Below are 12,578 nucleotides of genomic sequence, written 5' to 3'. Positions count from 1 at the left end.
ATGTTACCAGGGCTGGAGCGCTTCAGCTATGAAGAGAGACTGGGCAGATTGGGTTTGTTTTCCTTGGAGCTGAGGAGGCTGAGGGGGGACATGATTGAGGTGTACAAAATTATGAGGGGCATAGATAGGATGGATGCTGAGGAGCTTTTTCCCTTAGTAGAGGGGTCAATAACTAGGGGGCATAGATTCAAGGTAAAGGGCGGGAGGTTTAGAGGGGATTTGAGAAAGAACTTTTTCACCCAGAGGGTGGTTGGAGTCTGGAACTCACTGCCTGAAAGGGTTGTGGAGGCAGAAACCCTCACAACATTTAAGAAGCATTTGGATGTGCACTTGAAATGCCATAGCATACAAGGCTACGGGCCAAATGCTGGAATATGGGATTAGATTAGACAGGGCTTGATGGCCGGCGCGGACACGATGGGCCGAAGGGCCTCTATCCGTGCTGTATTACTCTATGACTCTATGACTCTAAACCACGCCAAGTTAGAGGAGGCGGACTGTCGGGATGAAGGGCTTGGAGGGGTCGAGATGTCCGGTGTTCAGGGCAAAGGTAAGTGTGTTTGGTGTGTGTAAAGTGTTTAAAGAAGTTTTACATACCTTTACTTACCTTTACAGCCTTCCTTCCTTCAGGTCTCGGGAGTCCCTCACCTCACCAGCACAGAAAGCAGAATGGCTGCGAGCTGTCAAAAATTGCAGCATTCAGCTTTCTGTTCCGGGGAGATCTCTAAATCATCCTGAGAGGAAGGAATTAACTTAGTTGTACAAGGTATTGGTGAGACCGCACCTGGAATACTGCATACAGTTTTGGTGTCCATACTTAAGAAAAGACATACTTGCTCTCGAGTCAGTACAAAGAAGGTTCACTCGGTTAATCCCGGGGATGAGGGGATGGACATATGAGGAGAGGTTGAGTCGATTGTGAAGGGGTTGGATCGGGTGGATGCGGGGAGGATGTTCCCGATGATGGGTGAAACTAGAACTAGGGGGCATAGTCTTAGAATAAGGGGCTGCTCTTTCAAAACTGAGATGAGGAGGAACTACTTCACTCAGAGGGTGGTAGGTCCATGGAATATGCTGCCCCAAAAAGCTGTAGAAGCTACATCATTACATAAATTTAAAACAGAAATAGACAGTTTCCTAGAAGTAAAGGGAATTAAGGGTTACGGGGAGTGGGCAGGAATTTGGACATGAGTCTAGGTTCGGATCGTACATGGCCCTGTGGGTAGCGGAGCGGGCCCAGGGGCCGTGTAGCCTGATCCTGCTCCTATTTCGTGTGTCTAATTCTGTTAGATTCAGGAGATGGTTCTGTGATAGTAGATTGGCGGTTAGGATCAGATCAGCCATGATCTTATTGAATGGCGGAGCAGGCTCGAGGGGCGGATTGGCCTACTCCTGCTCCTATTTCTTATGTTCTTATGTAATACAGATTGTCAGTGTTTGACAGCTTCAAACAGCTGTCAAACGCTGATATTTCATCTGTCAAAAGGTCTTGACAGATGAAATATCAATCTGTGATGTCACCTGTTGCCGGGTGGCCCTTAATTGGCCTGCTGGGCAGGCTCAACAAGGTCAATCAAGTCAAAATCGCGTGGGTTGGCTAGAACTCGATGGAGGCGGGACTACAACCCTGAAAGTTGTAGTCCCGCCTCCTCAATGAAAATCCAGCCCTGCGTGTCTCAGTGAGGATTCTTCAATCTGATTGGTTGAAGGGGCTCACTATTTCTTGTTCAGCTCACAGACGTCACAGATACCCTGTAGAGGGTGCCATGCTGGATAAGCGGCCAGATTGGAGCAAGCCCACAAAAGCTTTGTGGGTAGCTGTGAGCGAGGTAAACAGCGAGCGCCGTGCCTTCGCTGCAGAATCCGGGCAATTGGGCTAATTTCATTTCAAACTTTCTCCCGCTCCCTTCTTTGAAAAATTATTTTTCTTCTGAACTTTGTTGCATTTCCCAGAACAGCGCCATCTAATGTCACTAAACAGCTACAGCACCGTTGAGAACATATTTGCAGGAAGGGAAAAGCTTGCTTCATATGAATAGAAAGAAAAAACTTCCATTTATATAGCGCCTTTCACAGCCCCAGGATGTCCCAAAGCACTTTACAGCCAATGAAGTACATTTTGGAGTGTAGTCACTGTTGTAATGTAGGAAGCATGGCAGCCAATTTGTGCACAGCAAGGTCCCACAAACAGCAATGTGATAATGACCAGATAATCTGTTTTAGAGATGTTGGTTCAGGGATAAATACTAGCTAGAACTCCCTTGCTCTTCTTTGAATAGTGCCACGGGATCTTTTACGTCCACCTGAGAGAGCAGACGGGGCCTTGATTTAATGTCTCATCCGAAAGACGGCACCTCTGACAGTGCAGCACTGCCTAGATACTGACTCACTCTCCAACATAATGATGGGTGGCAGCCTAGATTTTGTACTCAAGTCTCTGGAGTGGGGCCTGAACACACAACCTTCTGACTCAGAGGTGAGAGTGCTGCCCTCCGAGCCACAGCTGGCACCTTAACACTTGACATTTGCATTTATAGTTTATTTGCTTACTGACACAGCTCATATATTGCTCAACGTAAACTCGAGGAACAGCACCTCATCTTCCGATTAGGCAGTCTGCAGCCTTCCGGTCTCAATATCGAGTTCAACAATTTCAGATCATAACCTCGGCCCCTATTTCATTTTCACTTATATTTTTCCACTCCTTTCCTTTCCCCCCCCCCCCCCCCTTTCCTTTTGTTTCTCTCTCACACCTGGCAGCTATCTATTGCCCTGCCAGTACACTTTACACCTAATCACAGCCTATTACCATCTCGTCTAGCTTCTAATCTCTTTTACTTCTTTTGGTTCTTTAATTCTTTTGTCCGATCGCAGCCCTGCCTTCGATCTAGTTCCTTTTCTCTCCAGTTTTGAAGAAGGGTCAAACCCGAAACGTCAACTCAAATTTCTCTCCACGGATGTTGCCTGACTTGCTGAGTTTCTCCAGCATTTTCTGTTGTTATTTCATATATTGCACTTGACTTTAAGAGCTGATAAGACCGGGCAGCAGTTAAATGCTATGGGGTCAGCAAGCAGCTGCAACACTGAAGACTCGGAGAAGTCAGTCTGGCTATCTTTAGCACAGAGACTCCCGAGCCCATCCTGCAACTGTTTGGCCGGATTCTCTCACAACATCCCCCGAGATTTCTAACTACTGCAGCCTCCTCTGTAGGAGCATCGCAGTCAGGCTGCAGGATTGTTAGGTTTGAGTAACTGCTGGGCCAGAATAGAGGCAGCTTTACTCTGCATCTTATCTGCATTGTACCTGACCTGTTCCTTGATAACACTAAGCTATAAAAATAAAACAAAGTGTTCTGGTTGCCAACACTGAGATCTCTCATCTTCGTGAGCTGAATAAATCGTCCATAAATAAAAAAGCTTGTTAAAATTTATTGCCCACCACAGCTTATGAGTAAGAGGGTGTCAGAGCATGTCCGTGTGGCAGATGGTCTCTGTCTTTGAAATTGACCTTATTGGGCGTGAATTTCTAATTTCACTGTTCTTGCTTTGAAAATGGAACAGGTTCCCGTTGAGAGCCATGACTCTTCAGCCATGTTTTCCCTCAGACTTATGCAGGAAATGGTCAGAAAGAAATCCTCGCAGTCGTCAGGCCAGTGAGCAAACACCATCTATTCCAGCTATACCTGGAGGTAAGGGGGGGAAATGAAAAGAGACAGTAACTGCAATATCTGTGGCAATATGGCGCAGGGCACGTGTGTTTGATTTTGTAACCATAAATAATGAAAAGTGCTCTGTAAAAATATAATTCCGTCTTGTAATTTCTATGTCGGTAGCACACTCGCCTCTGAGTCAGAAGGTTGTGGGTTCAAGTCCCACTCCAGGGACTGGAGCACAAAAAGCTAGGCTGACACTCCAGTGCAGTGCTGAGGGAGTGCTGTGCTGTCGGAGGTGCCGTCTTTCGGATGAGACGTTAAACCGAGGCCCCGTCTGCTCTCTCAGGTGGACGTAAAAGATTCCACGGCATTATTTCAAAGAAGAGCAGGGGGAGTTCTCCCCTGTGTCCTGGGGCCAATATTTATCCCTCAATCAATATCACTAAACAGATTATCTGGTCATTGTCACATTGCTGTTTGTGGGAGCTTGCTGTGCGCAAATTGGCTGCTGAGTATCCCGTGTTACAACAGTGACTACACTTCAAAAAGTCCTTAATTGGCTGTGAAGCACTTTGAGACGTCCGGTGGTCGTGAAAGGCGCTATAGAAATGCAAGTCTTTCTTTTTCCTTTCTATATGTAAATAAAACCCTTCCTGGGGCATCCTTGGTCTGTGCAGAGTTGTCTGATCTCAGGCAAGGCAACAGTGAGGCTTCCACAATCAATTCTAATGTCCTTGGGCTGTGTAAGGATACCTTTATCTTTTCAAATCCAGCGTTCCAGCTATTGATCAGTCGCTGAAAAGAGCGACTGCAGGCAAGCATCAGGTCGGTTTGCACACAATCTCCCGATTATTCACTCGCCCGACACTCACTTATCTGAGCTTACTCTGCAGAATGGCCACTTCAGCAAGGTCCCAGTCATTGGCTGAAGTGATCAAGAAATGTTCCTCAGCCCCCCAACCTTCACCACCCCCCCGCCATGCTACCTTTCACCCTACTCCCATAACCTTTAACCCCTACCCAAAGGAATACTTATCTCAATCAATACTTGTTTTCAAATGTTGTGAGCATTTGTCACATGCAGTTGCAAACAATCGTTAAATCGCTCTATAAGATAAACTCCCACCACCCCCCATCCATTCGCAATTCTTAGTCAATGCTGAGTCTGTGAATCTGCATTTGGTGATTGAGCAGTGTGGGATCATTTGGTCGCAACACGCTCCGCAAAGCTTCACCGTCTCTGCCTCGCTCCATTTTTACGAAATGTGCAACAACGAGCAGGTGCCAACCAAAAGAAAAGAAATAAAAAGCTTTTTTCTTCGTACAGTGGGCTGGTTTTAATAGACGGTGCGATAAAGGCTGGCTGAGGCTTGCTGTAACCAAGCAGCCCGGCCCACCTTGAACCCCATGGGATGGGAGAGCTGCCAGCCTCCGTGGAACCATACTCCACTATGTCACTGCCCGAATAAAGGCTCTTACTCTGATGAGGTAATTGTAGACCTCAACAGAAGCTTCAGAACACATGAGAAATGGTTCTTCAATCCCATTGGGTCTCCAGAGGTCACAAGCTTTATACTAGGGAGTGCTGTCAAAGGAAGAAGAATTGACTGGCTGTCATTGACATGTTAAAGGGCCTGTTCACAAGCACGGCTGCACCAGGTGAGGCTCGGCGGTCTCCTGACTGATCATTTCAATTGTACCAGTGTTTCGGCAGCCAGCAAACCTCCTACTTCAATGGAGAGGGTGGAGTACCAGCCTGGCAGTACAAAACAGCGAGCTTTTTGTTTTACTTTTATACCGTGTAATTAAATTGTGCTGATTCTGCCTCCTGCTTAGAGGCTGAAGTCACAGGAACAAGAACAGGAGCAGCTTTTCTGCTCTGTTTACCAAACACTGCTTTGAACAGCGCAATATTTCTGGGTATCCCAGCCAGGCCACGGTGCCAACTGCATGTGATATGGAGCGGGAAACGATCCAGGGCAACTGGATTGTTCCCTCCCCGCAGTTATCAGACAGTGTTCTCCCTGAGTGTAAACTGGAGCATGAAAGAAGGGAAAATGGGACAAAGAAAAACAATTGAGCTGGCTTGCAAGATTTTCAACACTCTCTCACACTCTCACACTCTCACTCGCTCTCACTCACTTACACACACTTTCACTGTCACACACACAAACACTCTCTCACACTCACACTCTCTCACACATACACCCACACACACTCATACACACACACACACTCACACACACACACTCACAAATTCTCACACATAAACACACACACACACACTCACATACACACACACATTCAGATATTCAGACTCACACACACACTATCTCACACACATACACACTCACAAACTCATACTCAGAGAGACTCACACACAGAATTACTCACACTCACAGACTCACACTCACAGACTCACACATATACATGCACACACGTATAAATACTGAGATACACACACATACACATATACACACACATGCATGTATACACATACACACAAGCACACCCATGCACACACATGCACGCACATACACAATTAGGATCACATTAGTCCTCTGTTTCTGTTAACACAACCTCTGCAAGATATTTGATAAATCAACAAAACAACAGGAGCGGGCAATCGCAGACATTCATCATGCCAGCTTCCTCCTGGCATGAACGGTGTCCCCGAGATCTGCTCCACCAAAGTGGCATCTGACTAATGATCATCTGAGTGATTGACACAGCTTCAGGGGAAGACTCTCAGTGGTTTGACTTACTGATCCCTCTCCAACCAGCGAGCGGTGGTGAGGGAATAATTGGATTTCTATTTAATTACATTTTTAGGCCCACTTTCTCCCTCCTCTCTGGAGTTCTGCGTGGTTTATACAGGGAACAATTCTGGAGTGCCTGTTCTCAGGAGATTAATGTGTTGAGGGGCAGACTGGCTAGCCATTGCTCAGTGGGTAGCACTCTTGCCTCAGAGTCAGAAAGTCATGGGTTCTAAGTCCCACTCCAGAGACTTGAGCACAAGATATAGGCTGACAGTCCAGTGCAGTACTGAGGGAGTGCTGCACGTCAGAGATGCCATCTCTCAGATGAAATTTCACAGAATGATAGAGCACAGAAGGAGGCCATTCGGCCCATCGTGCCTGTGCCTGTTCTTTGGTAGAGCTATCCAAATAATCCCACTCCCCCGCTCTTTCCCCATAGCCCTGTAATGTTTTTCCCCTTCAAGTATTTATCCAATTCCCTTTTGAATGTTACTATTGAATCTGCTTCCACCGCCCTTTCAGGCAGCGCATTCCAGGTCACAACAACTCGCTGCGTAAAAAAATGTTTCCTCAAGTCGCTTCTGGCTCTTTGCCTATCACCTTAAATCTGTGTCCTGTGGTTACCAACCCTTCTGCCACTGGAAACAGTTTCTCCTTATTTACTCTATCAAAACCCTTCATGATTTTGAACACCTCTATCAAATCTCCCCTTAACCTTCTCTGCTCCATGGAGAACAACCCCAGCTTCTCCAGTCTCTCCACATAACTGACGTCCCTCATCCCTGGTACCATTCAATTTTTCAATTTTCAATTTTATTTGTCACATAACTAAATACAACAAGTGAAATCCAGTCAGTGAAATGCTTTTTTCTTAACGAGCCGAGCGCACCAATCAGCAAAGGACACTTAGCTGCTGGTACGCACGGAGCCGGCAAGGACGGCAGCCATCTTCATCGGCGCCATCACAATAGGGTCTGCTCTCGCCTCATTCTGGTAAATCTCTGCACCCTCTCCAAGGCCTTCACATCCTTCCTAAAGTGTGGTACCCAGAATTGAACACAATACTCCAGCTGAGGCCTAACCAATGATTTATAAACATCTAGTCTAACTTCCTTGCTTTTGAACTCTATGCCTCTATTAATAAAGCCAAGGATCCCATATGCTTTTTTAATATCCTTCTCAACTTGTCCTTTCACCTTCAATGATTTGTGTACAGACACCCCCAGGTCTCTCTGTTCCTGCATCCCCTTTAAAATTGTATCATTTAGTTTGTATCACCTCTCCTCATTCTTCCTACCAATGTATCACTTCACACTTCTCGGTGTTAAATTGCCTCTGCCATGTGTCTGCCCATTTCACCAGTTGGTCTGTGTCCTCCTGAAGTCCGTTACTATTCTCCTCATTGTTTGCGACATATCCGAGTTTCGCGTCTTCTGCAAATCTTTGAAATTATGCCCTGTATACCCATGTATATAGGAAATCGGGAGATTTCCCGAGGTGAAGAGTTCCACAGCGCTGGATTATGGGCGCCCACTTTTTCCATGAGAATCCTGAAGAACCCCGGCCTTTTTGGGGGAGCCACTCCACTCGTGAATGGCCTCGGTGGAATCTATGCGAGAATTCATTTGACTCGGTTTATGCAGGGGCCAACTGGTTGTTTCTCATTCCAGGTCCTTCAGCAGCACTTGATTTCCTGCTGCACTGAGTACCATGCGGGTGGCTTGGAGCTCCCAGCAGGTCACACAGTCAGAGTACTGTGGCAACAAGAGCGGGTCAGAGGCTGGGTATTCTGCGGCGAGTGTCTCACCTGCTGACTCCCCAAAGCCTTTCCACCATCTACAAAGGCACAAGTCAGGAGTGTGATGGAATATTTCCACTTGCCTGGATGAGTGCAGCTCCAACAACACTCAAGAAGCTCGACACCATCCAGGACAAAGCAGCCCGCTTGATTGGCACCCCATCCACCACATTAAACATTCACTCCCTCCACCACCAGCGCACCGTGTGTACCATCTACAAGATGCACTGCAGCAACTCGCCAAGGTTTCTTCGGCAGTGCCTCCCAAAACCGCAAACTCTTCCACCTAGAAGGACAAGGGCAGCAGGCACATGGGAACACCACCACCTCCAAGTTCCCATCCAAGTCACGCACCATCCTGACTTAGAAGTATATTGTCGATCCTTCATCGTCGCTGGGTCAAAATCCTGGAACTCCCTCCCTAACAGCACTGTGGGAGCACCTTCACCACACGGACTGCAGCGGTTCAAGAAGGCGGCTCACCACCACCTCCTCAAGGGCAACTAGTGATGGGCAATAAATGCTGGCATTGCCAGCGACGCCCTGATCCCATAAACGAATTTTTAAAAAAGTTACGGTGTCGAAGCCCTCTCCCACCCGCACTCCAATCAGAGCCAGACCACTCAGAAGAGCAGTTCGGAAACACTTCTTCACACAATGGGTGGTAGAAGTGTGAAACTCACTCACACAAAAAACAGTAGATGCTCAATTAATAATATTAAATCTGAGATCGATAGATTTTGCTGGTCAAGGGTACTAAGGGATATGGAGCCAAGTCGGGTAAATGGAGTTAGGATACAGTTCAGCCACTGTATGGTGGAACAGGCTCAAGGGGCTGAATGGTCACCTCCTCTTCCTATGTCTTCCCCGCTGGGAGGGTTGAGTTGTCCCTTGACAATTCAGTTCCTTCCTGGCAGCATCCATTATAAACATATGCACATCTTTACATCCCAGGTTAATTTAAAGAGTGTGTGGATTGTGGGCACACATCCCTTCCCATCTTGTGGTTCAGTGCAAAAAAGAAATGGTGTCACCAGCATGAGATTGAGTAACACTCCGAAGCTTCCCCACTGAAATAAACTAGTCTACACTTCCTTAAGCCCATGATTCCGAGTTCCAGCAGCCCCACTTTTCTGGGAAGATGGGAGTAGCATTGATCGGAAAGCAGTGCCAACACGTGTGATCCATTTGCAAGTCCCATGCCTTTCAGGTGATTTGTTTTTTAAATTCATGCAAGGAATTATAAAATATTGGGGGGTGAAATTGGTCGGCGCCAGTAACGCGAAACGCACTTTACACCACCCCCATTTTTCTTCACCAAATTTCACCTCCACAGTGTGTTTGACATCTTTGGTTCTGCTTTGATCTTTCTCCTGGGCTCCCGCTTGGAGACTGTACCAGGGCTCCCTCCGAGCATCGCGATTGTTGGTTGGTTATGGAAATTTCAGACCACTCAATCTCATTCCTTTGGGTCGAGATTTTTGGATTTGATGGAGGTTTTTATCATTCTGAAGAGTTTTGATCAAGTGAATAGGGAAGGACCATTTTCTCTGGTTGGGGAGTCAGTGACAACAGGACATCAATTTACAACGTCATGAAGAGATTAAGGAAATGGTTTGAGGGTAATTTCTTTACAGTGAATTGTTGGAGCGTGGAATGGTTAGAACAGAATAGAATAGAATCATAGAATGGTTACAGCACAGAAGGAGGCCATTCGGCCTGTGGAGCCCATGCCGGCTCTCTGCAAGAGCACTTCAGCTAGTCCCACTCCCCCGCCCTTTCCCCGTAGCCCTGCATTTTTTTTTCCTTCAGGTACTTATCCAATTCCCTTGTAAAAGCCACAATCGAATCTGCCTCCACCTCTACTCTTGAGGTACAGAGTGGATAAACAGTTGAAGCAGAGGCAGATTCAGAGCTTTGGGGAAGAGAGCAGGGCAGTGCGATTAATTTTGGTTTGTTGTAGCAAGGAAGAAGTAGGCCGAATGGCCTTCTTTAATTCTAAGGACATGTCTCAAGCTTAAAAATAAAAACAATTTCCCTTAAATAAACGGATTTGCAATTTAGCTGCTCAAGAAAAGGAATAGTAAAAAGGAAAGGTACGGGGAGTGAGCGGAGAGTGGAATTAGACACGGTGACCCATATAGAGAGAACACTGGTCAGATTTGATGAGTGGAGCGGTTTGTCCCTGTGCTGGAACATTCTATGCCTCTTTCTTTAAATCATTCATTTCATTCCCAATATTTGACAAACAATGTTGAGAATTTTGCTTTTTAAAAAAAAATTCATTCACGGGATGTGGGCGTTGCTGGCAAGGCCAGCATTTATTGCCCATTCCTAATTGCCCTTGAGAAGGTGGCGGTGAGCTGCCTTCTTGAACCGCTGCAGTCCGTGCGGTAAAGGTGCTCCCACGGTGACTTTGCTGCAGCGGATTGGTACAACTGAGTGGCTTCACAGAATCACAGAAATCACAGAAACCCCACAGTGCAGGTAGAGGCCATTTCGGCCCATCGAGCCTGCACCGACACATATCCCACCCGATCCCCGTAACCCCTACACCAACACATATCCCACCCTATCCCCGTAACCCCACATATTTAATCCCCCTAATACTAAGGGTCAATTTATCATAGCCAATCAACCTAACCCGCACATCTTTGGACTGTGGGAGGAAACTGGAGCACCCGGAGGAAACCCACGCAAACACGGGGAGAATGTGCAAACTCCACACAGACAGTCACCCGAGGCCGGATTCGAACTCGGGTCCCTGGCGCTGTGAGGTAACAGTGCTAACCACTATGCCACCTTGCTGGGCCATTTCAGAGGGCAGTTAAGAGTCAGCCACATTGCTGTGTGCCTGGAGTCACATATAGGCCAGACCGGGTAAGGACAGCAGATTTCCTGCCCTAAAAGGACATTAGTGAACCAGATGGGTTTTTACGACAATCTGGTAGTTCCAAGGTCACCATTACTGACACTAACTTTTTATTCCAGATTTATTTAAATTAACTGAATCTAAATTCCCCAGCTGCCGTGGTGGGATTTGAACTCACGTCTCTGGATCATTAGTCCAGGTCTCTAGATTACTAGTCCGCTATGCTATAAAAACAGAAAATGCTGGGAATACTCAGCATTTTCTGTTTTTATTTCAGATTTCCAGCATCCGCAGTATTTTGCCTTTGTAGATCCACTAAGGTACCATTCCCGGTGCTAAAGTACATAAAACTACAGTAAAAAAACAACTATATCTAGATGTGTCCGGATGGTATTCTCATTTATTTAATTTAAAAAGTTACAAAAAATAACTGACCTTTAAGAGCGCAAATTAAGTCTGCAGACAAAAATACATCCCATTGAGAACGCCCAGAGACTTCCCCTTTAATGGGGAAATGAACAAAGGTCCAAATCCATTAAGAGCAAAAGTCAAAGTCAGGATTTTAAAATAATACTCTCCCCCCCTCTCCAAAAAGAGGGATTAAACCTCCAGATTGGAATCAAGAAGTATGGACTCCTCCTGCCCAGAAACAGCCCACCCAAGTCACCTGCAATGACTCAGCCACCTTTGATTTTTATTCTTCACCTGCCAATTTCGATTTTCTCAATGTCGCTGACTTTCACTCACCCAGAAAAGTGTGGCGAAGACCCCGAGCGTCAGTTTCAGCACGAAGTATCCGGGATCGGCGCCCGTGCGGCGCAGCCGGTTGCGCCCGCCCATCGCGGAGCCCGAAAAACCGGCGACTGACCTGTTACCTGAGCTCTCAGCAACACAAAGACAGCGCTTAAACCCGGCAACTTCCGCTTGGAAAGCGAAAGCAGCAGCCAAGACTGCATTGTTTGCAGAGCGAGGTGTGGGTTCCCTCCAGTCATCCTTTGACTCCACTCAATCACAGGCTGTTTGTTTTCCAGCTGTGGTTTCCTCTCCCCACAATTGGAGTGGATTTCTTAAATCAGTGCAGACATAGACCTGTGTTTCCAACATCTCCCCCCAAAAAGAAAGACTTGCATTTCTATAGCGCCTTCCACAACCTCAGGACATCCCAAAGCGCTTTACAGCCAATGAGGTATCCTAGGTGCTCCCTAACCACTCTCTCCCAATCCTGATTCCGATCCATCAACCATTCCCATCTCCTCAACTATTCCCATCCCCTGAACTATTCCCGTCCCCTCAATTATTCCCATTCCCCTCAACTAGTCCCATCCCCTCAACTATTCCCATTCCCCTCAACTATTCCCAACCCCTCAACTATTCCCAACCCCTCAACTACTCCCAACCCCTGAAATATTCCCATCCCCTGAACTATTCCCATTCCCCTCAACTATTCCCAACCCCAAAACTATTCCCAACCCCTGAACTATTCCCAACCCCTGAAA

General features: G+C 46.8%; 1 protein-coding gene across 1 annotated transcript in view; it reads right to left on the bottom strand.

Annotated features, from left to right (window-relative positions):
- The window catches only part of LOC147098006 (tetraspanin-15-like), a 344,298-nt gene extending 332,273 nt beyond the window's left edge, over nt 1-12,025 (bottom strand). The window contains exon 1 of the mRNA XM_085971200.1: nt 11,830-12,025. Coding sequence (XP_085827326.1) covers nt 11,830-11,922 — 93 coding nt within the window. The 5' untranslated portion in view covers nt 11,923-12,025. The remainder of the gene's footprint in view (nt 1-11,829) is intronic.
- Nucleotides 12,026-12,578: the final 553 nt, after the last annotated feature.

This window comes from Somniosus microcephalus, chromosome 30 (assembly GCF_052327205.1).
Source record: "Somniosus microcephalus isolate GS21.2 chromosome 30, FLI_Smic_1.0, whole genome shotgun sequence".
In the NCBI taxonomy this organism is placed as follows: Eukaryota; Metazoa; Chordata; class Chondrichthyes; order Squaliformes; family Somniosidae; genus Somniosus; species Somniosus microcephalus.
The sequence above is the reverse complement of the archived record's forward strand: the minus strand, read 5'-3'. Positions and strand labels throughout refer to the sequence as shown.